The sequence below is a fragment of the Dipteris shenzhenensis genome, chromosome 15 (assembly GCF_047967505.1).
Source record: "Dipteris shenzhenensis isolate YYH24624 ecotype China chromosome 15, Dip_SZ_1.0, whole genome shotgun sequence".
NCBI classification, from domain to species: domain Eukaryota; kingdom Viridiplantae; phylum Streptophyta; class Polypodiopsida; order Gleicheniales; family Dipteridaceae; genus Dipteris; species Dipteris shenzhenensis.
In genome coordinates, this window is record NC_141610.1 from 10,842,786 (window position 1) to 10,869,424 (window position 26,639).

A 26,639-nucleotide genomic window follows, 5' to 3' on the forward strand; every position below is an offset into this window, starting at 1 on the left:
GAAGAGGCCTCCACATCAAGGGCAAAGAGGCCCTCCTCTAGTGAGGTGATACAGATTCAAGCCCTGGACGATGGTACTTCGCGAGATCAAAAAGTTTCAAAAATCCATTGATCTGCTCATCCCGATGGCGAGCTTTGCAAGGGTGGTACGCGAGGTCATGTAGGACCTCAACAATAGCCCAATGTCCCGGTATTATAGGTGTGGAGTTGTGGATGCTCGATGGCATATTTCTAGAGATGCCTTGCCATATTTCTAGAGATGCCTTGCTTGCCATGCAGCATGTAGCTGAGGCCTACCTAGTAGACCTCATGGATTACACCCAGCTGGCTGCCATCCATACGAAAAGGATCATTGTGACCGCCAAAGACATGCAGTTTATTGTCCATCTTAGGAAGCCCAAGGGCACCTAGGAATGTTGTATGCTCCACCTTGGGCGATAGTTAGAGTTCATGTACTCTGCCTGCGGGCATTAGTCTTGTATTAGCCTCTTTTCAATATAATAAAGTGTCTTTTTTTGAATTGTCTTTGTATGTGCAATCTCAAATTTATTTACATGCCAAATAAACTTCAGATCTCAATAGAACATGCAAAAGGAAATAATACTCAACTTTACTTAACATGGAAAAGGAAACAATGTTTCATGATATTCATCTTTCCACCTGGCGATAATTGTCAATGGAAGACCAAAATGTGTTGAGCCACTCTATTGATGTAGTGGCCAATAGAAGCCATCCCCCCACCAAAAGACCCTCTGGTTCCACCCTTGCATCCAACATATTCATCAACCCATAAGATATCCAGCAACAAAGCTTGGGCATAAGTTTCTCTGAGAGATTTTTGAATGTGGAAGAAAAACATGAGCAAAGAGGAGAGAGAATGACTAATCAAGAGTGGAATGAAGATATTTTGCAACCAACTACTAGAAAATGGTGGGAATGAATGTTTGAAATGTTTTGGAAGAGAGAGAATAGGGAGAGAGTTGATTAGTTAAAGTTTGGGCCAAATGGTTGAACCAAATGGAAAATGTGAGCATCGTAGCGGATAGTTTGCCACCATGGGAGGAAAACAAGGAGACCTGCCATGGTCAAGGCAGGCCTGCCAAAGATAATTTTCATCCGCAGTCCTTGATAATGATAGTCTAAAATGTGAGACCTTGCTCCAAATTTGGAGGATAAAATTAGTTATCGTATAATGCTTATTTTGGTGAAGGTAACTTTATTAACTATTGTCAAAACATGATGGTCATCTAAATCACACCTTGACATGTTGATTTGACCCCGTATGGATTTGGAAATCAAAAGATATAGGTTGTTCAAAATGAATGCTTTGAATTCACCCTCCATGATGTATGTACCTCAATCAAGGTATTCTTGATCATGTCTATCCACATATATATGTATGTATGTATGTATATATGTATAGATATATATGTATATATATGTATATATATGTATATATATATATGTATATATCTATACATATATATACATATGTATATATACATACATGTATGTATGTCTATATACATACATGTATCTTACATGTATGTATGTATATATATATGTATCTTACATGTATGTATATATACATACATGTATGTATGTATATATACATATGTATATATGTATGTATATATATGTATGTATGTATGTATATATATATGTATGTATATATACATACATGTATGTATGTATATATACATATGTATGTATGTATATATACATATGTATATATACATACATACATACGTATATATACATACATACATACATGTATGTCTATATACATATATATATGTATATATATACATATATATATATATATACACTGATATTTATATTTATATTTACATCTATGCATATGTATATATATATGGTCCATAGCTTGATCAAGGTGTTCCTGATCATGTACATGGACGTATAGTGTGTTTCTCCATATCCCTATAAGGGGATTATGAACTGATGGCTTTTTGGTTTCGACTTTCAAACTAGCTACACTTGAAGTTTTGGATTAATGCAATGTGAGGGTTAGTGTTAATGAATTATTAAATGAAGCTAGCTCACTGGATGGGCCTTTACTAAATATATATTTTGGGGGATTTCAAATTTGTGACAAGGCGTTCCACCCCAACTTTCCCTCATTTCTCTCCTCCTAGCTCCAATTGATTGATCCTCCATCCCTACATGTGAATTGCTCCTCTCATTCCTTTTCACCACCATGTTTGAGCTACTTTACACATGCAAAGGGACACATGTGCTCATGCAAAGCCTGGTGTAGCACATAGACTGTTTCCTTTCTTGCTTGTATTTTGTTGGTCAATCACACTTTCTAATTTAAAAAAAAGAAAGAATATATACACCTACAGAATACATGCTACCCATTTATTCAAAAATTAGTGTAACAAATGTGACTACATTTTTGTTCTTTGCATGTGCAAGTGAAATAAAGCAAGAGCTTGTGCGATGCCCATTGTCTTGTAAAGGAGGACTTTCTAATGTAGAATACTTTGCTCACAAAATTTTGGAAATGCATCGTTTGAGCCATATTAAATTGAAAGGGGCAAGTAATCGTTTGAGCCATATTAAAATTGAAAGGGGCAAGTAACGGTACATGCACCAAAAGACAAACAAGCAAGCATTCACCATTCAATTAGTGTGCAAAAACTCATAAGAGCATTTTGCTGCCTGGTCACGTGGCATAATCTAGCATAGAAGCTAGTAGAAGCAAAAGTTATGTTGCTAGGGAAGTTATGTGTCCTTGTTATCTTATCTTATCTTTCTTATTTATGAGTTTAACGTGGTGATCAAAGGTTATGCCATATGTCGATCGAGGGGCTATGCCATGTCAGAGGATCCTCTTCCACAATAACCGCAAAACGGTGAAAATTGGAGGGTATGTGAATGATTCAACAGCTTTCAGCATTGATTGTGTGATTGTTGAATTTCATTGCAGTGCATAGTTCTGGTGATTCGATGAATAGGTGAAACAGTCCATTTTCCATTATTGTCCAAAATCTGACTGCATCCTCGATTGTCAAACCCCACATCGTGATTTGCGATTTAAGAAGCATCCGTTTACAAGATGCAAAAACAAAATCTGTTTGCAGCGATCAGAACAAAATCTTGATGCTGTGGAAATCTGCAGTGAAATATGTGGCTTTTGTGAGGCCCTCGAGACCACCTCCGTCTAGGTTCCAACTCTGCCACTCAAAAATCCAGTCGTCGTCGTGCCCTTTTTTCTCCGACCGTAATGCGGACGGCGAACAAAAACCCTGTTACAAATCAAGCGAGGAGGACTATCGTAGCTTTGTCAAGATGACCTGCTTGCCTGCCTGCGTTTGCTCTTGACATATTTCTAGCAGTTTTTCCTGCAAAACTAGACTCCATAGAAACGTCACGTTGCCGCGACCGATGAGGCAATGGTATTCTTCATTTCTTCGGCTTGCTGAGGTATACGTTGAATTACATGAAATTTGGATGCTCTGGCATAACCCCGCAGCATGTGATGGATTAGGGCATCCCCATACCACCACAATACACCGCATACGCACATGGTATGATTGCTACAACACAAGTTTGTGGATCTGTCGCGAACTAAAGGCCAACCAAAAAGCACAAACTGCAAAAAAACCCTCAAAAAGTATAAGACAATTCGAGACTAGGGACCAACTCTTGGTCCAAGGAATAGATACACCTGTGCACTTAGAAACTAACTTGACTAGCGTCGAAGCATCTATCTATACCCATGGAAACTAAAGATGTTTCCCCAAAACTTTGGACTCATTAAAATCCTTAAGATTTGAGATCCCTATGAAAGAAAAGGAAATCGTCCACTAGAAGGGCGATGGCTGCAAGGAATGGTAGAAGAGGAGGATAGCATAGGGACTAAGAATTCAGCCGGGAAGAAGAAGCATCTACAGAGCTTGCGCTAGGTAGAGATGGCAAATTTCGGCAAGAGGGGCTAGCAATGATGGCAAAATCTGAGAGAAGGATGCCCGGCACAAGAAGCAAGGCATTTGGAATCCTGATACTAATAGAGTAGTGTCTCAAAAATCATCATAACCATCGGAAAGTGATCTGAGGTGAAAACTCCTTTGCAATGCATACCGAGGTGCCTCCCATGGATCGACATCTGCAGTCTCTTGTTTAACTCTGAGAATAGGAGCGAATGAGGCAAAGTGTGAAAAGTATCATCTCTCCAAGCATCTTTGCCACTGAACTGGATAAAGAAGGCCTCCTAAGATGCTCTCCCCAGTGAGTGAATGCCACCTTCTCTTCCTTTGTATGAGGGCAACTCCACCATGTTGAAGTCACCTCCAATAATCCATGAGTCTACAATGGGGGCGCAAGTGAGAAGTTCCTTTCAGAAAAGGACACGATTCCCTTTATTATTGGGGCCATAAAGATTGAGAAGATCAACCATACGTTCCCCTATCAATAGTATGATCAACTGTGCTAAAGAGATTGTGATGATACCATGTGCAAACACAAGGGGAAGAAATAATTTAGACTGAAATGCAGGTTCCTCCCTTAGTGCCCAAAGCAAGAGGTATGACCAGGAAGCAGTCTACCTAACTTTGCACAATCTCTAGCATCCAACTTGTGTCCTTGAATAAAAACAACTCCTTAGTAGAAGATCTCCTGGAATAGTGGAGAGGAGGAAATCCACAAGGGAAAGAACCCCGACACTCATGGAAGATGGCACCCTAGTGTCAAGCCTATTGTTGCTTCACCAAACTGTGCCGATACATTTCCTCCAAAAACAATGTCAATCTGAGGAAGGATTTCTTGCATTGTTTCAAACATGTCAGCACCACAATAAGCTTCTCAGGTGACTCTTTGCTCATTGTAGTAGCCTCTCCAAAGCTAAAAAACATGGTCACACTGTTACTAGTAAGTCTGCAAAGCAGTACTCTTTATAGGGTTCCAGCTCAAGGCATACTTGATCACAAATTTTGCCCTCTCCTGAAAATAATAGCTTGACTGCTATTTGCATGAAATGAATCCGGTTCGTGATCTTTCCTGACATCCCTGTAGATTTTACAGCACTGTTGATGATGGCCGGTGATCATTTTTTGTGCTGATTCATGAAGTCGAGGAATTCTCCTTGGTGTTATAGGAATTGGCAGGGGACCTATAATTGGCAGGGGAGTGATGCCTTCATACCTTTAGTGTTTTACCATCCAGGGCTTGGAGGATTAGACTCTCCTGGTGATTCATTCACGGCAATTATGCCACCTCCTTGACCTCCAGAAGATGCAGTTGAGGGCCTCACTGTATTTGGTAAGCACTCTAAAAGACGAGCAGGCTCCGGTGGTTCGCTGTACATGGCCAACAGATCTCTGAACTCTTCCTCCAGCCTTCAGCAATACCTCATCAATAACTTCTCTTTCAGGCCCCAGGCCCCTCAGCCTCCCAATTACTCACCATCAAGCCCCTTTCAACCTCTCCAGCCATATCCATTGAGCTCTTTGTGATTTCCAAGGCCACAATCAATTAAGTAGCAGTCAGCATAACTCTAATCTTCCACTGTGTATCAGCCTATGTGTGTATGACCATGTATCTTATGATGCGTCTCTCAAACTTTCCAAAGTAGCGGACCAATGCTTCTTATCAAAGTGGTGACCTCCCGCTTCCATAAGATACGTGAGAGTCCCTATTGAGATGGAGGCCAATGCTTGGTCTGGTCTTGTTGCACAGTCGAGCAAGAAGCTCAGCAAGCATGGCAACATAAACAAAACTTCCTTGTAGAAGGTACTGAATAGATTACAAAGGAGCTGTAGGGAAGGTATACATGTCTCACATAGCCAAACATCTGCAGAAGCTGAATCTTGCATAGTCTTTACTGCATCTCTGATATGATTGAAAATTGGAAAGAGAACATCATAGAATATGCTCTCCCACCAGGATGGTGAGAATTTTGAACCCCTTTCTTTCAAAAGATTAAAAAGGACCTCCAAAGCACAGTTTAAAACTTCTGTTCGAGGGTCAGATGTAAGTTTTGACAGACCGAGCAACATAGAAAACTAATGATGTTCTGCTAAATCAAAGTTTTCTCAGCAACCTCAGTCTGAATAGGCTTAGAGGTTCCACCTGGGTCAAATGGAAAGGAGGGCTTTCTTTTGGAACAATGAGTAATCACAGTTCCACCTGGTTCGAATGGAAAGAAGGGCTCCCTTTTGGATCCATGAGTAATCATAGCATCACCCTGGCCTTTATTCTTGCAATCATGGAATTGTCTCTGCTGCAAGGTCATCTGAAATTGGGTCATCTTCAATATCAATTACCATGCTCAACTTTGCTCCTGCCTTACCTTTGCAAACATTCCTATGCCCAGGGGTCCAGTTGTCCGCACAAAGATAACATAAGTTTTTCTTCTTCCTGTTATCAATGATAGCTTGAGACATTTGCTTCACCACTTTACATTAGGCTCCTCCTTAGGGTTAGGCCTGATTAAAGCCTTTGCATCCTCATCCCTATATGGTTTTTTGTTTCCCAATTTGCTGCCATACACAGTACGATACCTGGGAACAGGAGAGGTTGTTGAAGAAGATTCCTCTTGCTTTGAAGCCATTGGAGGGCTAACCTTACTCACAGGTATGCTGTCCAAGAGACCAATACCCACACATTTCTCCTTCAGTATACTTGGGTTTATATTTCAGCAAGACTCATGGCCTCTTTAAGAGTGCTGGGGTTTTGAGCTGACACATCAGCAGCTATGCTTGGATGAAGACCATGTATAAACTTGAGTAGCTTGCTGCTATTATCAATGCCATGGGAAAACAGAGATAGCTTCCAGAATTTATTGATGTAGTTTCTCACTGTCCCTTGTTGAGTCAACTCCTACCACTCACACACAAGCTTGTCTCTAGCAAGGGGAGAGACAAAAGTCTGAAACATCTGCTACTTTGTCCTCCCATGTGTTGATAGGTGTCCCCTCTTGTTGGAGGTGCCTCCACCATGTATGCTCATTGTCCTCCAAGTGTAGCACAGAAAAACTTAACTTTTCATTGATCACTCTTAGGGTATAACATGAAATAATCCTCCATTTAACTTAACCACTCTTCCAGCTCATTTTGGGTACAAGATTAACCCTTAAACTTGGACAAAACAATCTAATCCTTAGCATCCTTGTCCTTTCCTACACCACTCGGATTGGCAGCTTCAAATGGTCTCTTCGATTTGGACCCCTTTGAGGGTGTTGTCTCCTCCTTCCTTCTCAACCCTTGACCTCCATGATCTACGAGGGACATGAGTTCTCCACCATCTACTCTACCCTGAACCTTGGATCCTCTTTTTAGCCCTTAAACACCTTCTGAACCCTGGAACCTCTTCTAAACTCTAGAACCTCTTTCTAAACCTTGGAACCTCCTTCTAAACCTTGAACCTCCCTCTAACACTTAAACTCCTCCTAAACCCCTTCAACCCCCAATGAAGGCGAAAGCCTTCATTACCCCAACCATGATGATGCACGTTCCTTTCACACATGCATGCACTATGTTTGCTTACCACACTTGAGCACTAATCCTTTCGTGGGGGTGTTGAATTTTTCGTGGATTAAGGGGCCTCCTCCATTTTTTCCAGTTGTGACCTTCATCGTGCCATGTCCCTTTCAGAGGCATGAGTGTGTGTGTGTGTGAGAGAGAGAGAGAGAGAGAGAGAGAGAGACGCAGAGACTCATCAAGGTGAGGGCCATATAATTACAATAAGCGTCTATCAAAATATTTCATGCAGATGGAACATGAGATCAAAGGAACTTCTGTTAACTTTTGTCTGCAACTACCCAGGGTATCAATATTATCAATGCCATCATTTTGGACTCCCTCACTAGAACCAATGCTCAACCTTCTAGTATCCATTACAGCATCATCCTCAGGGATGGGATCAAAATCTCCCCATTGCTGCTTCTTAGACAAGACTGCCAGGCCTCCTTGCAGGCATATTTGCTATTCAAATCAACTAGATTTGAGGTGCTGTCAAAACTCTGTTTAGATCACTGTTTAAAGCTATGTTTAGAACACTGTTTACTCTGCCAAAACACTTTGTAGACACACTATTTGATCAATGTAGAATCACTGGTTGGAAAGACTCAGTCTGAACAGTAATGCCAACTGCCAGGGATAGTAGATAGACTATCCGCATGGCAGATCCACAGATTGCCCTAATTCAAACTTTCAAGGGCTCAATCTTCAATGAATATTGGAATTTAGGTATGAGAAGAATAGGATAGAGCAGAATAGCATGTATAACTGAAAAGCCCCAAATTCCAGGGTCTGCACGAACACATTGACTGCTGACAGAAAAATTCACCGCAGAGTTTGAGGTAGAAGAGAAAGAAAATGATCTCTGACTAGGACTAAACCTGGAGCATGGTTAGATGCAGCTCAGATGACTCCCTAAATGCAGTCAAAATACCATTTGGAGCTGTAAATGTCCAGATCGCTGCAAATTTAGAAAATTGCCTGCGTCACATAAACCTGGGCAATTCTGGCCTAACTGTGGGAATTTCACTGCAGTACCTTTGGGCTTATGATCAGCTTGATCACATTGAGGTACAGATCATTCAAATCTGAGCAGTTTGGAAAATTGGTGATCTCAGAGACTGACACGTGTCATCAGGAGATTGAGGCATCTGTCCGTGACAATTTTTTGCAGAGAGGTAGCCCCAAGGCTCAAGAGTTTATGCTGCAAATCCCCCCCCCCCCCCCCCCCCCCCCAAAAAAAAAAGATTATTTCATTAAGTATGTTTATGCCCCAAATTTCAGAATGAAATGACAAGAATTCGTCCATCAATCCCTTGAAAAGTGCTATGATACCAATGTATCTATGCCAACTAACAGCCTAACTAGATCTGCCCTAACCCCTAGCTTAGGGAAGCCTAGAGATAACAACTAGAAACAAAAGAACAGAACAGCATGTAATATCAAATGCACAATTACCAAGAGAAATGCTTGGAATCCATGGCTTGTGATGGGCTGCACAAGCAATAGGCTAGGAAGGATAATCCTAGATTAGCTTGGAGATTAGTTACAGATGCTGTTTAAATGGAATTCAAAGTTGTTGAAAGTATGAGATGAGTGCAAGGTACAACAGGGCCCCCTTTTATACGTATAGACCTGGGCAAAATATACCACAATGCTTATGACTTATTTACAATGCCATTTAAAGGCTGCCTAGGCTAAAATTTATCTGAGTTATTTGAGCTTTGTTATAGACTTAACACAATGTATCAATTGGATTTTATATTAGTGGCAACCATGGTTTTAGATGGGGTTTTATAGAGTACAAATTACGACACTTGATTTGTCATTTTATCCTTGGTAGGTACCACTCTTTATCCACATATTTGGGGCAACTTGAGGATTCATCTAGACTCTACTATGAGAGATCAAGATAGGATAGTGGCCCTACCTTGGTAGGTACCATTCTTTATCCATATATTTGGGGCAAACTTGAGGATTCATCTAGGCATTAGACTCTACTTTGAGCGATCAAGATAGGGTAGTAACCCTACCTCTTTGATTGGTATTTGGTGAAGTCGGAGAAAGCCTTGGATAAATATGCTAGGGAGGCAAGCATGAGTTTCTCAAGGTATAGTCCATTGGTTGACAGAGATTCATAGATCTGTTTCTTAGGAATGGTTGCTACAACACTCAACAACTTGGCGAACCCATCTCTCTCATCTTTGGCATCTCCTGTCTCAACCAAGTATTTGTATTCTAGTAATAACATGGTTGATAGCTATTGTTCCCCAAGCGATACGTATTTTCCACTTTGTTTGGGTGGTATATTTTGAGGATTTATTTACAGGATCTACATGTATAGCATGAGGAACGCGTAGTATGTTGAGGTCAACCCTCTTCAAAAGTGTAATGCAACCTTGCAAGTGGACTTAAAAAAGACTTGTTAGAGCCCCTTGGTGACCACCTAGACACCTTTGTGTACACCAATCAGATTGGCAAGCACATTTCAACAACAAAGTCTTAGATAGTATTTGCCGAGCTGGGATCTTTCGCATCAGGAGTGTCTTTCTGACAGCCAACATTTATTTTCCGTTGATTTTCACGGTTGGCATTTTTATGGTATTTGCCAACTTGTATGATCGTTTTTTTACAAGCATTAATAGAAGTTCTTTTCTCTGGAAAAAAAAGAAAAAGAAAGATAGTATTTGCCATCGCAACTTTTTCATTCTTCTTGTTGGCAGCTATTTGATGATGGCAAGGAACTTATTTGGTGCGGATGGGCATGCCAAGTAAATCCTCTTCTTTAAAACTTGAGGAGCAATTGCATGGCTCACAAAAAAAGTGTATGGAAGACCACTTATAGGGCGGCACATTGTTGACAAAGTTATTGCCATTGTGTTGAGAGAGGATGAGGTGCCTTAATCATATCGGTTGCAATTGTAGTCCCTAGACAAATGATAGGGAATATGGTTTCTTGACATATTTGAAAGGCTCGTTGCTTATAGGTGCTACGAGACCACACCACAAGTATTTTTGAGATCCCTTGTGACTATTTGGATGCAAAATGCATTCCATATCCTTTATTTGGGCTTGTTGTCAATGTAATAGGGAGATTCCCAAGAGAAACAAGAAATCTTTCTTGGGACCAAGAGTTAGGATTTCATTCAGGTTTTCCAACTTGTTGGTCATGAAGCAAAGGAAAGAATTAAGTTTCCCTCGCTTCAACATTATAATTTTGGCCCTCCATAAGTTGCTTTGGCATTTATGGTCAAGCTTTGTGCGAGCTTGGATGGCTTTTTGTCATGGTAGTTTTGCTTGGACCTATGGTTGAGAATTGTTTACTTTGATGCCAACTTAGCCCAAGGTGAGGGGCTGGGTAAAATTGCTCTCTTAAGCATCTATGATCATGGTTGGCTGATTTAGGACTTTTACAATCAAGAATAAATCGTGAAAGGTTCCTTCTCCTTGCAAAGATGTTCAACTAAAATTATTTTCTACCATCCTTCTATTGAGGTATTGAGTAATTTGTTTTCCGATTTTGCAAATAATCATCTTTGGTATAGGAGACTCCTTAGTTTTCTTAGCTGCTTTAATTACGTCTTTGCATCATAAATGGATAGCCAAATGGCGTTCTTCAAACACATGGGGTTTTTCCATAATAGATAGCATTTTAGAGTACAACAAATTTGGCACATTGGTATAAGCCATTTTACATGGCATACTCTCTTAATGACAACACAAGTATAAATCAAATGAGATTTACTAGCTTCTTTGCATGAAGAGACTTTTAGTGCTATACATGGGCATGGGCTCGGACATCGTGCAAGGGCACGGCCATATTGTGAAAGGGCATGGGCATGGATATGGTATTATTGCATGGGCATGGGCATTGTGTTATTGCATGGCCAAGGGAATGGTGTGAGCACATGTAAAACCATTGCAAAATATGGCCTAAAGAGTAGGATATTGATATAGAGTTTTCCTCAAGAGCCCATTTGTAGTCTAAGAGGTACGTGTTAACATGCCCCCATTTTAAAAGGAAAACCTTGTGGTAATAGGGCTTAAAAAAGCATTTGCAAATTAGTGCGACATGGGTCCAAGAAAGGCTGTCAACAGCCCATTTGTAGCCTAAGGGGTGCATGTTATGACACCCCCCTGCCCCCCCCCCCAGTAGGGAAAACCATGGCATAATCGGGTAGTGTGACATGGGTCCAAGCAAGGGATTAAAGAGTCCATTTGTACCTTAAGGGGGTGCGTGTTAACACACTCCCCCATAATAGGGGAAACCATGGCATAATGGGGTATAAGCATTGGGTAGATATGTGGTCCAAGCAATGGCCTCAAGAGCCCATTTTAATAATCATATGAGTATAAGATATGTGGTTTGTTCCGTGTTTCATGTGTGTTTCATATTTGCTAAATGTAATCATGCAATGGGGGAGCCATTTTAATGGATGATGTTACTATTTGTAGGTTTTAGACCCTCTATCAAACATGAACATGCATTATATTTGCAAATACATCAACTTTTAAAATATATTTCTTCTATTTTAATATTGGATTGGTCTTTGTCATTAAGGTGATCTTTTTGTGCAATGGAGGATTATGATGTGCTTCATCTCACCCGTACCTCATTGCTAGATTGTGTACTAGGAGACTTTCCACTCTCCCCTCGGGTTTGTAGTCTATACTTTCGTTGATCGCAATAAATACTTTTTGTTGCATGCAGATACACACACACACACACTTTTTTTTTTTTTTTTTTTTTTGGTAAAATCCAGTGCAGTGTATTTATATTGTCATAACTTTACAAGAGGGAAAGTCTCCAAAAAATGGAGAGTATCCCACAGATACACACACACACACTTTTTTTTTTTGGGTGAAATCTTATATTTCTGTGTGGGAAACCCCAAAAAGAGGTAAAAACCCACCAATAAGTACAAAGTAAAAATTTACAAGTAAAGCCTCAGAGCAAAAGTCATGAGGCAGCTAAGTAAAAAGTTACAAGATTCAAACTGGAGGAGGATCAAAGACAACATCCTCCAGTTTCATATTGTTGCTTTCTAAAAATTGATGCAGTGAAGAAACTGCACCATCAATAAAAACCACTTGTTTTTTGCCCTTGTAACATAGGATGAAAAGACTCCAGAGGAAAAAAAGACATCTGCATCCTGAGAAAGAGACTCTGGCATAGTCATCACAGGCAAAGGAACTGGAGCAATGTTTGCACTTTCTAACGAAGGAGCTGCATCGGATAAATCAGGGCTGATCATATCAGCTTCACTTTGAGTATCAACTGGAGAAGTAGCATGCACATTATCTTGTATAATGCCCTCATCAAGGGGCACATTGATATCTTGAGGAGAAGGAGGTTGGTGATGCTCAATAGGAGTCCGATCTTGAACTTCCGCAGCAGTAGAAAGATTGGTCTGTGACTTATCTACCTTTCTCCAATAGTGCTTTGGAACAGTAAGAGAAGGCTTCTCTAGTGAAGCCATAGCAGAAACTGGAGGAGAAGGGAGAGTAATCTTGACAACTGAGGAAGGAGCAGGAGGAGTGGTCTTGGAAGCAAAAGAGCAATCACGTGCAAAGTGACCAACCTGGCAGCACCGATAACATGCTGTAGGAAAAGAGGCAAAATGCAGCCTGATTCGCATCAGATGAGCAAATCCCAAATCAAGATCCAGAGTAGAAGGCACGGGTTGCATCATCTCCCACAGAACACAAAGTCGAACATCCCAAGTAGCCTGCAGGAACTCCTGCCTCGGAATATGCAGAGGCCTCCCCAAAAAAGTTGCAAGGGTAGGAAGATGCTGAAGAAGAGGCACAGGCAGCGCTTTGAGGGTAATCCAAACCGGACAATATGTCAAAAGAGAAGCAGCCGGATCAAAAAGTGGATCCCAGGGCATCACATAAGCAAAGAAATCTGCCCCAGGAACCCCAGCACGGCTAATAAGACTCTCCACCACCTCAGTTGTAGGACATTGGGCGTAATAAAACCCTTTGCCCATAAAGACAAAGGAAGAAATAATATTCGGGCCCACTGCCGCTTCAGCCCATCGACAGAGTTGTGCTGTAGAAAGAATCCTACCCATTAAAAAGAGACAAACCCCAAACTGTTGAGCCTGTCGAAAACCGGAGACCAAAAGGGATGAATCCAAAGATTGAGCAAGAGGTGAACCCGAGGAGGGAACTTCTGCAACAGAAGCAACACACAGCTGACGAAGAAGTTCCAACTGAAAGGGAGAAGAGGGACCATCTGCAATATCCAGTTTTGCTGACTTGAGCAAGCGCGAAACAAAGGAACCATCAGACAAAGCAGCAGAAGACCGAGGCTGTACATAATGCTGCAGATCCAGTACGGAGGGCTAGAAAGGAAAAGATGGCTGCTGTATGGAAGACTGCAGAGCAGGAGCAGTTGGCTGCTGGAGAGAAGGGATAGGCAGGGAAAAATGTACGGACGGAGAGGGAAAAGGTATCGATAGAGGTACGGTAGAGGCTAAGATGGGGAAAGGTGGCTGTACAGAAGCACACGAACGCGGTACGGAAAGGACTGTGGGCTGGACAGCAGGGTACGGTTTATGTACGAAAATGTACGGGAGCTGTACGGAGGCGCACGGGGAAGAGACCGAAGCCTGCAAGATTCGTATACGGACGCAGAGGCTGAGAAGGAGGGTACGGAAGGGGACGAGGGCCGTATAGGCATGTACGGGCAGGGTATAGAGGTCGACAAGGGTACAAACGAGGGTGGAGGAGCAGCAGAGCTCTCCATCGCTGCTCTCACCACACATGCGCGCACGCACACACAGATTATATGATTGTATTAAAGTCCTTTTGAGACCCTCAAGATCTTTGGGACTGGTGACCACTATTAAATTAAATAGTGGTCCATTACAACCATTGAAATAAAAGTCTCACAAATCTTTCTACATTGTGAGTATTTGCTGGACTATTTTCTGTGCTAGTCCGAGAATTTTGCTGAGATGTTCCAAGAAAACTTTTAAGTAGCTTCCAAACTTGTGGGCTGGCTGTTCCAATAGATTCTTCAGATTACAACTATTGTTGCCATGGTTCTCCCTTATGTGTGCGGATGCTCAACATTTTAGGAGCATGTGCTGCTCGTCTCCTACCTCCCTTGTAGGGCAGATTTTGCATATCCTCGCCTTGCGTGGGATCTTGGGTTGTATCCATCTACCCTTCTCCAATTCTAGATCATGTGAGCTGGTCCCTATTTTGCATATTAAATTCCTTTTGAATATTGAGATGTCCTCCCCAAGATATTTCTGCATTGCATAGCTATCCATCAGGTTGATTTCTCATTTGTAGAACTGCATTTTTGTTCCCGGATCGTGCCATATTTTCTGTATCATTTTCAGCGTCACTAAGTCCCCAATGTCACGTTATTCTTCAGGGATATCAGCCACCTTTGTCGCCCATAGTTCCATCCACTCCTCCCCATCTTTGCACAAGCCCGTGGTCTTAGTGGCTTCCATTGCTTTATGTGGTATCCGGTGTGCATCCATCTTCTTAATCTGGTTGAGGTATCCTAGATAATGGCATAGTGCTTCACCTTCTAGTGGTATCATACTTGTTTCAGCTAACAGGATGGGATACGGTGTCTGCGTTTTAACTCCCAACTCGCCTACAATAAAGCGGTTATGCACTGTTTCTATCCTTTTCCAATAAGCCCTGGAGAGCTTGGGCGCCCAGGCTGGACATCCATAGAGAACCACTGTTTGCACAAGCATGGTGTATAAAAATTTCCTCATCTCCCAGTTCCACAAACGTGCCTTTCTGCATTTGTTTTGGAACCTCTACAATGCTTTTAAACCTCCCAAAATCCTACGTTCCACACATGCATTCCACTTGTAGTTATCTGTAAAATCCAGCCCTAAATATTTGTATGAAGCAGCTACTTCCAAAGTCTCCCCTTCGAATGTGAAATTTATTTGTTTAGTTCGAGACCCGATCACCATTACTTTTGGTTTTGCTATGTTGACCTGCATTTTTGAAATTTGGCAGAAATTATTATAGGGCATCCAAGTGTGCCTGCATAGCACTATTAGCGTTTGCAAAGAAGACCACGTCATCCGCATAAATGAGCAACAACAATGTGTAGCTAGCCACCTGGGCTCCTGCTTTGTTGTTTTTTGTCATCCAATCTTCCAACTCTTCTATGAAGAGACCAAAGAGAGTTGGTGACAAGGGGCATCCCTGCTTGACCTCTATATCACTGCTTATGATGACCTTTCCTTTGGAATTGGATCCATCTACGAGTGGTTGTGCTAGCTCAGCTAGTACCTTCTCGTAGAGTCAGTACGTGGCTTCTCTAAGTTCCAGGGGGACTTGGAGCTTTTCTAGACTCTCCCATAGTTTTTTGCGTGGTACTAGGTTGAATGCTTTCTTGAAGTCTACAAAATAGCAGTAAATGGCCCCTTTTCTATGTTTTCCTCCCTCAGTTGTTGCTACTCTTATGGCTACTAGATGATCTACGATCGAGTGATTGGGACAGAACCCCGCCTGTGACGGCGCACTGACCCATTCTGCCTTTGCCCACTTGCTTGTTGGAGAAATCATAGTCAAAGAGTGTGTTCTAGTGTGTACTAGAAACTAGTTTTATGAGTCTTTGTGTGAGAGAGTGCCATGTGGCATATTGGGAGTTATCCCATATACATATGGTACTTGAGTGTGTGTGTCCACTCTGAGTGTTGTACCTTCACTTGTCACATCAATCAACTCAGTGGAGCTTTTGGTAATGTAAGTGATTTCGTTTTGGTTCTTGCCTTCCCTTCCATTTCATTTCATTTCCAGTTTCCTTCTAGCTCCCTTGTCTCCTTTCCTCCTCCTTCGAGTTCCTTCATGTGGTATCAGAGCCATGTCCCCTTTCTAGCTTTCCCTTCCTTGGGCAAACCTTAGGAGTGAGGTAGCCCAGAAATGGAAGCTATCTTCTCCCAAAGGACAGCCCTTCCCTCTCTTCCCTTAGCCTCTCCATGTGCTGCTGATTTGTGGAGCTGCTATTGCTGATTCGTGGAGCTGCTGCCTTGGAAATCCCGCCTCCTACTGCTGCTTATTCCATCTCCTGCTGCTGCTCATTCTGCCTCCTACTACTACTGCTCATTCCGCCTCCCCTTCTACCCCACTTCTGCTGTTGATCGCCGCCATCAGCCCCTCCTCCTGCCCGCTACCCGGTGTCTCTTCTACTACTCGTGCTGCCCGCTACCTTCTCTTGGCACTTCCTTCTCTTTGGAGATGCCACCATGACTTCTCTTTCCGATACGTCCCTCATTGTCGAGATGTTCACGGGTGAAGGATTTCCCACTTGGTAAACTAAAGTGCAACTACTAGTACCTCATGAAAGAAATTGTATGGGATGTCACTGCGGACGAGGACTACGCTACAACAACGGATCCTCAACAACTCAAGATATGGAAGCAACACAACTCAAGGGCCATTGCTCTTATTGGACTTTGCGTCGTTGACACTTTGATTCATCATATCAACTTCAAATCGACGGCCAAGGAGATTTGGAAGCGTCTCGAGAATCTGTTTGGTAACAAAATTCCAAGGTTTTCTTGAAGCTGCAATTTTATAAGTTAAAAATGGAGAATAGTGATGCACACTTGGCAAAGATGCACTCTCTTGTTCAACAACTTTCCAGTGTGAAGTGTCCACTTGACAACGAGGACAAAATGGTTGTCCTCACGAAGAGTATGGAAGGAGTCTCTTGTTTTGAGAACACTCTTGAAGTACTTAGGCTTGCCGCGACAACCTTTGATGATATGATGACTCTTCTTCTCGAAAATAACTGCCGGAACAAAGAATCTCCGCTCTTTACATAAGGCACTGAAGAGGCTCTTGCCTCTACCAGCAAGTGGAAAACCCATAAGAACATCACATGCAGATATTGTGAGCGCAAGGGCCATATGGAAGCAAATTGCTACACAAAGAAAGTGAAAGAACAACATTAGCATCATGCCAACTTGGTTGCAACAGAGGAGATCCCAAAGGAGATTCCAGACCTCGACCACGCACTCACTGCCCATGTCGCCCTCATTGAGGATGACAACCCATATGTATTCTGATTTCTGTTATGTACGTCAATAAAGCTCCTCTGCCTTGAGTAGTCCCTCTAAAATGATGCATGCTTTTGTGGCTTTGGAGTCAATAAGGGTACGCTGCCCTGGGTAGTCCCCAAAAAGAAAATAGTGATTGTATTGGCTGTTTACTCTTATGGCTATGCAAGACTCCTACCCAGTTCAGAGTAAGGGGGGGTGACGAGTGATGGTCCTCATTGCCGGTCGCAGCTGATTGAGAAGTCACGAGGTGTTGGATAGCTGGACTTGCTCTTTTCAGTATTGCGGTGGAGGGGGGATCAGTTTACTCCTTGCGTGTTGGGTCTCACAATCTTTGCTATGAGGGGCGATTTTGGAGAAATCATAGTCAAAGAGTCTTGAGTGTGTGTGTCCACTCTATATGAGTATTGTACCTTCACTTGTCACATCAATCAACTCAGTGGAGCTTTTGGTCATGTAAGCGATTTCATTTTGGTTCTTGCCTTTCCTTCCATTTCATTTCATTTCCAGTTCAAGTTATGCTTCCTTCCTTCAAGCTCCCTTGTCTCCTTTCATCCTTCCAGTTCCTTCATTGCTGAGTTATTGCTCAAGAATGGTTCCATATAGTTTGGCCATCAGGCTACTCACCATGATGATCCTAGTTTTTTGCCATGTTACTATCCCCTCCCTTGTGGAGTGGTACAACTCTACTTAGTGTGCCATTCTATGGGAAAACCTTCTTCTAGAGCCTTATTCACGATCAAGTATTTTAGACATGGCATGTTGCCATTTTGGAATGAGCGTGAAGCTCTTGTAAAGATTGATTCACGTTTTGGATTTTTAGAGAAGCAGCTCTACGCTGAACTGTGTATTCCGATTCTCTCTCATGAATAAAAACCTTCGGGGGGGTCCAGCCCGACGATTGTCTTGGGCCCTAGTGTATCTATAGAGAGAGGGAGAGAGAGAGAGAGCTTATGAGAGTGTATTTGCTGTCTTTCATGAAGGAGGTTTCATTGGTATCAGTCCTCTTTGTCTTTGTCCCACCCCATTTAAGCATTTCAGCCATCAATCCTTGGGTGTTTGGCGCCTTTCCATTTGCTAGTTTTTTCAGCCCACTTTCCACATCTTCTTCCGTTATGGCATTGTGTGCTGTTTTGACAGAAAAATTGTGTTTAACCTTTTCCTCTCCTTCTCTTTCGTATAGTTCTTTGACAAATTGTATCATATCTCCCCATGATGCATTCCTCTCCTATTGTTTGTCGCCATGTAGCTTTTGAAAAAACTTTCTGGGGTTTTGTTTGAGATCCTCGAAGCTCTCAAGTTGTTTGCTCTTGAGAAAGTCTCTTTTTTTTCCTCTCACCTTTTGTTTGTAGACTTTTAATCCCCCTTCTTAGTCGTATTGGTTGCTTTCCATGCTTTTTTTGTTGTCTTGCAATCATGGTCGTACCAGTGATTGCATGGCATGCCGCCTCCACTCTCTCTTCGAGAGATCGCATCCCCAGAAGGGTGCTGCATACATGGCAATCGACTACACTAGCGTATCGAAAAGCCAGCGTTTCGTCAGTGGATCCTAGAAGTGTGACTGGAAGCACTATCGCTCTAGCCGAACCAAAGCACTCCGCCCTCGTGTGAGTCGTGCTTGGGCTGCATGGGTCATCGCAAAGTGAAGACTACTCCCAAATATGTGTAGGACTATACTATCTCCATTGGCTTGCCACGATAAGTGAAGCTAAGTCGACGGAGCACTGCGCGTGAGGTGTTGAAGACCATAACCTTGGTCTTCCCAAGGTTGACATGCGGGTCTCTCTCTCTGCAGAACGCCTCAAGGGCCTCCAGATGTCTCTGTAGCCCTTTTGTTGAAGATTATATAAGGACTATGTCATCATCACATAGCAATATCTGTATCATGAGGTTGGCCAGTTATGATCCCTCCCCTCGTAGGTGGTCTATGAAGGATGTGAGCTCATCGTTGTAAAGTCTAAAGAGAGTCGATGAGAGATGGTAACCCTTCTTCACCCCGATTGTGCTCTCGACCGAATCCGATAGACCACTTGGGACATGAATTCTGCCTCTGACTGACTCATATAGGCTCATCACACCCTAGATCAGCGTCTCCTGTATCTCCTGTAGTCTCTTGATCATGTGTGATTGTGGGACTGTATCAAAGGCCTTCCGAAAGTCTACTAAGCATGTATAGACTTTCTGGTGTTTGGACCTCGCCTCCTCAATGATAGCCTTCAGAGTGAAGATGTGATCTAGTGTGTAGAGAGAGAGAGAGAGAGAGAGAGAGAGAGAGAGAGAGAGAGAGAGGGAGTATTAAAATCCTTTGAAAGAATCTGATATAATGACGTGAAAGGGTGAAGCCTCTAAGTGGGCATCAACACCCAAGACAGATACAACAACCATAATTATAGAAACCCCAATACATAGAACATGTATGAGCCTATAAATTTTTTCTAGAGCTCATGGAGAGGAAGCCGTGATGTGACATCACTGCGATGATCTGGCAGAGGGGTCAAGCCTAAAAGCGAGCCCGACGACGTATGAGGCTGTGACAGCATAAAACAGTTTGGCGGTGATCGATGTGTGTGGTCCATCTATAGTCTCCTAGCTACGGCCTTACGTTGGACAAGTGCCACTATCACCCCCATTGGCCATGCCTCTGATTTGGGAGCATGGAGGGAAGGTCCCAAAGTCTGTTTTGTGCCACAACCCGTTGTTCTGGTCCTTGGATCTCTCATCTCCCTCGAGCCTACGGCTCCATGCTATCGGACTAGAAAAGCTTAGTGATCATGCTCTAAGTGGAATCTAGTTGTACAATCTAGTTGTACACCCTGATCTTGCCTATGTGTCTTGAGTAAATGCTCTCTATGTCGGATAGCCTCATAAATAAGCTTGGTAGGATAAGAAACTAGATAAGGGTCCAAAACCATCCTTGAAGAGACAATAATATATCGACCTCGGATCTCATAATACACAGTGCATCTAAAAGCGAAGTGCTCCTCCAACTTGATCTCCTATCGATCACGTAAGGTACATATGCGACCCTCTTTGGGTATCTTCTTAGCCCATCCACTCTCAATGTGAAGTTAGTGTAATGAGACATGGAATTTCCTGATCGGTATCCTCAAAGAGTGGGGTAGATGATCTGTGTATATCTTGGTGGGTCAATGAAGCCCTCTGAAATCCGCAAAGTGGTCCCTATAGAAGCTGAGCTTCATAGGTAGTGTGAGTGGGACAAAGGGAGCCTCAATGCTATACTGAAAGGGGGGGCGGGGGGTAATAATCTATCCATGTGGATCTCCAAACTCTCAAAGCATCTGCATGTACATGCATACCAACCCCTCGAATAGCCTTTAGCTACCAAAGCCATGGATGACGAGAGGGCCAGCCATTGTAGCCTACATTGGTCTGTAGTATGAGAGCCATAATACTTGATGCGGTAAAGATCTGTGATAATTTTGAATGCTATGTCAAGCTGTAGTGGGGATGCTCCGAACTTAGCGAGGACTATCTAATGTGGGATTGAAGTCTAAGTGTGGATCATCTGTGAAAGCAAGAGAACTAGAAGCCTCTCCACTCAAGCCCAATTCTCTAATAGGGGTGGCCCCCAACAGGGGCTGCTATACATACCCACTGGGTGGACCAAGGAGTCAAAGAGAGGAGACTCTGGGAATCTGAAAAATGAGAGTGAACGCATTGTTGCTCAAGTCTAGCAAGCGCGGCGTATCCCCTGCTTAGGCGGACCAGCATCGTTGGTTGCATAGTGAAAATTGGACTAGACAAAAGAAACCCCAAGTATGTATAGGGTGCAATAACCTCCATCATTAATCCATCTAGCATGAAGTGCTTTTTGTGCATGGCTGCCTAGGATGTATTGAAGATCATGATCTTGGTTTTACCAAGGTTGACCTTCAAGCCATGTGTCTCATAGAAAGTATGAAGTGCATCCAAGTGTTGCTAGAGGCCCTATGATGAGGATGAGAGTAAGACCACATCATTTGTGTATAGGAGGATCTGCATCAAGGATCTAGATCAGCCAGTCTCCCCTAGGGTCCCAATGAAAGTCTCGAGCTTATCTATATATGGCCAAACAAGGTCGGTGATAATGGACAACCTTGTTTGACCCCAATAGTGCTCATAATCTCCTCTGTTCACTCTGAACCTATTCGGACCTACCTAAGACTCTCTCATAAAGTGCCATGACTGCCCCACTTTTCTCTTGATCATACCCAACTCGTACAAACATCTGATGAGGCAAGCTCTTGGCATTGTATCAAAAGATTTGTAGAAATCCACAAAGCAGCAATAAACCCTTTGTCTCCATTCTCTGGCCTCCTCAACGACACCTCTAAGTGTGAGTATGAGATCCAGAGTCCCATGATTGGTCCTAAAGCTTGCCTATCCCTCACCTCTGAGTCTCTAGAGCTCTCCAATCATAATGGTTATGTACTTTCCTAGGCTCATGGGATCCCTTGCCTTGTGAATGGGAGTGATAGTGTCAGGGATCCAGGTGTTGATATCTTAGGATGAGGCTGAACATAAGAAGCACCTGGCAATTGGTTTTGAGGAGCTTCGAAAGCATAAGTTGCTTGTCAATGCCAAGAAAAGCAAATTTTTCATGCATGAGATCCATTTTCTTGGGCACATTGTTTCCAAGGATGGAGTTAGGATGGACCCCGCCAAGGTAGAGGCCATAAAGTTTTGGCCACACCTGAAGAACATCCATGAAGTACGTAGCTTTCTGGGCTTGTGCTGGTACTATAGGAGATTTATCCGATATTTTGCAAAGATTGCACCACCACTCCATGCCTTACAGAAGAAAGGGGTCACTTTCAAATGGGGTCCCAAAGAAATTGCAGCTTTTGAGAATCTGAAAGAGAAGCTCTGCTCCGATCATGTTATCACATTGCCTGATCTTTGCAAGCCTTTCGTTGTCCAAGCAGATGCATGTGGGAACAACGTAGGCGGGGTACTTATGCAGGATGGTAGGGTGGTGGCATATGACTCCAAGACGCTGAAATGAATTTCAGGATCTATGAGAAAGAGATGTTGGTTGTCATACGTGCTCTTTCGACATGGAAGCATTATCTTTTAGGTGCTAATTTTCATGTTCAGACCGATCACCAATCCTTGCGATACTTTCTCACTTAGAGAAAGTTGTCTGAGAAGTATATGAGGTGGGCCAATTTTCTTTCTATGCTTCATTTTCAGATTGTGCATGTGCCTAGGAAGAAGAATGTTGTTGCAAATGCACTTTCACGAAATTGGATCAGTGATGAGGACACTCCAGACTGGGGAAACGACATAGGGTTCACTTGGATTCAGAGGGGAGTCTCTGTCAGATATCTGGGATGCCAGGTTGGGGTGGGCATCTCTTCGGCACAACAATTTGGTCCCGTGTTGGAGAGTATCAAGAGGAAACTCATCTTTTGGAGTTCAGCCAGACTTGACCTTGCATCCAGAGTTGTGGTTGTGAACCAGGTATTATTGGCCACTACCTGGTTCGTTTGCTCATGTTGGTGCAGATCTAGAGGTTGTATCGCTCAGCTCATGAGACCTATCAGGAACTTTCTATGGAGCGGCTTAGATGACACCTCAGATGTTGTAGCCAGGTGGCTTGCAAGACCCTCATTCTCCCCACAGGAGAACGAGGTCTCAATATTATTGACCCGAACTTGCAGCACTTATGGCCTTGCTCTGCAAGTTCGTAGTACGTGGATTGAGAAGCCCTGGAAATATTTTTTCTCACGCAGCAGTCATTCTTGTACCCCATCTCAGGGGGGAGATTGGATGGACAGCAACAGATGGATCTTTACTTTAGCCCCATCTCAAATCTCCCCCTTTCCCTCTCATGGCTGCTATTCTAAGAGCTGGGGGCTGCTTCAGAAACACTCTCCGCAGAGTTTCACCCACCTCTCGTGAAGAAATTCATAGGCAGGCAATCATGTGGAATGACTCGATTTTGGATGACCATGCCAGACCACTTGGAGTGTCACATTATATGTAGTGGTCTAGATGGGAGAGGGGACCTGCTTCTACAGTAGGCGCTTGGCAGGCCTTTATGAGATTTCCAAAGGATCAGAGACTTATAGCAGTTGGCCACCTCAGAGGGAGTGCAGTCAAGATACAACAGATACAGGCAGCCATTCTGACAGAGTGGATTGACACAGATGACATGCCGATCACAGAGTCCACTTGGTGGGGAGCGTTTTCAAGAATTAGTGTCCAATTGTCGGGTATATTTTCATCATATAGTTCCTTGCTTTTGTAGCATGTATTTTGACCCGTTTTTTTGTCTTCGAATTTTATCCAAGCTATTGCAATGTTTTTTTAAATGTTTGAATGCATGAAGATTCCATTAGCCCCGTTAACAATTCCATCCATCACGTCAAAGTTTCCTGAGCAAATCTCAACGATCATGCCAACTTTAAGTGATAGTTGTGTATGTAAACCTGCAGTGGACTTACGGTCACTTAGTATTTTTAATCCTTTGCTACATGTTTTGTGTCTTTTGTCTATTGCTTATCAGATCTTTTGATGATATTCTTTTGAAGGTTGCCTTTCAGCGTGTCAAGATTGCCGGTTTCATGGAGTGGGACAGGGACTCACAGTGGTGTCTTGACCCTGATCCTCTTCTCCTTGCGCTGGGGTCTTGGAGACTCTGGTTATATGGTGGTTCCCCTATTAGGTTCTTGCAGTGAGACCCAGGGGAGTGGGAATGCATTGATGAGGGGCACCGAGAGAAGAGCTTCCTCTTCTTTCGCTTTACTAACAGAAATGCCCGGAGGTTTCATCTCAGTAGTAGAGCGCCTCATTGGGATAGTTTTCAGATTTTCGCAGTTGTGCTGAAAAACTTTTGGCGTAGGCTCCAGAAATCCCTCAAGAATAGAAAGATCACTCTTTTCTTTTGGGTTTCTATTCATGGAGGGATTGCAGTGAACCTGTGGAGATCCAGGTTCGGGGCTAACCCTACTTATCCTTGTTGTCACATTGTAGTTGAGTCAGTACAACATTGCCTTTGGGAGTGCAGACAGGCGAGGACGACCTGAAAAGGTGTTGCTAGGATTTTCAGTATCTTTCATACAGCACCTTTCTATATGACCTGGGGTTTAGTGGTGTGGTTATCTCTTACTAGCCCTCAGGTGTTTTCTGAGGGACATGATCCAGATCCAGCTCTCATTGTACGGCGACACTCAGTGGAGTCTTGTTCCCTCCAGGATGTTCCCTTTACTCCTTTCAGAGTTGCTCATGCCTTAGTAGTAGACACGTCTTGGGAGATTCTGGCTAGCATTGCAACTTGGCATATTTAGAGAGCCAGGTATACAGAGGCTATGGAGGGTATCCAGGTTCACCCTTCCCAGTATATAGCCAGTATTTGGACTGACATAGTACACACTCTGATGGCCATATGGACGAGCATGTAGGGATCCTCCAGAGCAGCCAGTGCCAGGAGAGTTACTTTTTTCAGAGTTTGGAGAGGATCTCCTTTCTTCTCTGAGTCTCCCTCAAGGTTGAGGTGGCATTTTCAGCCTTCGCCTTGGTTTTTTATTAGCTTATTTTGAGCTGTTTTTTCCTCATGCATTGCATGATGTACTCCCGCATTTGAGCTTGCTCTTGCAGTTTTCATTCATACTTAATGAAGTAATTTTCTTGAAAAAAAAAAACATCATGGGACGCCTCAGTCAATTGTTAGTGATCGAGACCTGCGGATGACAAGTCTTTTCTAGAGGGGTATCTTTGATAATATGGGCACCACGCTGAATTTCTCATCCTCTTTCCATCATGAATTTGAGATGGGCAGTCAGAAGAAGCCAACTCCATTGCCCTTGATCGTCTCGAGGGGTATGTTTCGGATCAGCAATCGAAATCGGAGCAATTTCTGCCACTTGTTGAATTCGAATACAACAACACTGTACATTCATCCACAAGGAAAGCACCCTTTGAAATTGTGGCAGGAGAACGGAAGGTACCTCCCATTCGACATACGAAAGAGAAGATGTCTGCCACTTGTTGAATTCGAATACAACAACACTGTACATTCATCCACAAGGAAAGCACCCTTTGAAATTGTGGCAGGAGAACGGAAGGTACCTCCCATTCTGCATACAAAAGAGAAGATTTGTGAAGCGGACAGATTTGTGGAAAGTCTAGATATTGCTTACCAGAATGTCAAAAAGGCCCTCGAGAAAAGCCAGGACAAACACAAACGGGCAGCAGATAAGCATCGCTACAAGTTACTCTTGAAAGAGGGAGATTGGGTGCTGCTGTGTTTCCAGAAAGCACGACTCAAGAAGATGAAAGGCAAGGACAAAGTTTACACAAAGCTGAAGATGAGGTACTATGGTCCTTTTTAGGTTTTTGAACGGATTAATGATGTAGCTTACAGGCTGAAGCTACCTTCAAATTGGACCATACACAATGCCTTTCATGTGATTTTATTGAAGCCTTTCTAGGGCAATGTGCCTGCTGACTTGCTTCATGAGAATCAGCCCAAGGTTGAAGAGTTGGATGAAATCTTGGTTCCGGAACAGATTTTGGCACATATGGAAAGAAAAGTAAAAGGTAGAGTTTCCCGTTGCTACTTGGTGAAGTTCAGGAACTATCCTGCACTGGATGTGAAGTGGATGGAGGAGGGTGCTCTACCTAGACGCATTTCAGCTTGATCCAATTGCGGTGCTGGCTCCTACCGGTTCAGCAAAGCAGAGATTTGGAGCATTGCCTGGTGCTCGAGAGGAGGGTAGCACCTCCCCTTCCTTGATTCAGAGTGCTCATGTATTTGGATATCGCTTGGTGGTACAGATCGTCTCACCCGAGATACTGCTTGCTCACAATAAATCTGTCGTGAGGTGAAACCGGGCTTCAATAATTCAAAGGGTAGTAAAACTAACAAGTAACCAGTCAACACTATTACATTAACAATTAAGCAAAAATGTTTGTAGCAGATTGGGAGCTAGAGTGACCTTGCACCAAGACAAAGACACAAATTGGCCCCAAACCTTGGCGCCCCTTTCGGTATTTCTTTAATTAGGGGAGAGGCCTTGAAATCCAGACTCCATAAAGGATATACTCCTTACAATTGGGGAATTCCACATCCTAGTGAGCAACCACATACCCTCCATAGC

General features: G+C 43.1%; 1 protein-coding gene across 3 annotated transcripts in view; it reads left to right on the forward strand.

Moving 5' to 3' along the window:
- Positions 1-2,771: 2,771 nt before the first annotated feature.
- LOC147893347 (uncharacterized) overlaps positions 2,772-26,639 on the forward strand; it is a 73,588-nt gene continuing 49,720 nt past the window's right edge. For all 3 annotated transcript variants that reach the window (XM_087386047.1, XM_087386048.1, XM_087386049.1), the window contains exons 1-2: positions 2,772-2,892; positions 12,042-12,138. In XM_087386047.1, the coding sequence (XP_087242173.1) occupies positions 12,058-12,138 (81 nt within the window). In that variant the 5' untranslated portion in view covers positions 2,772-2,892; positions 12,042-12,057. The remainder of the gene's footprint in view (positions 2,893-12,041; positions 12,139-26,639) is intronic.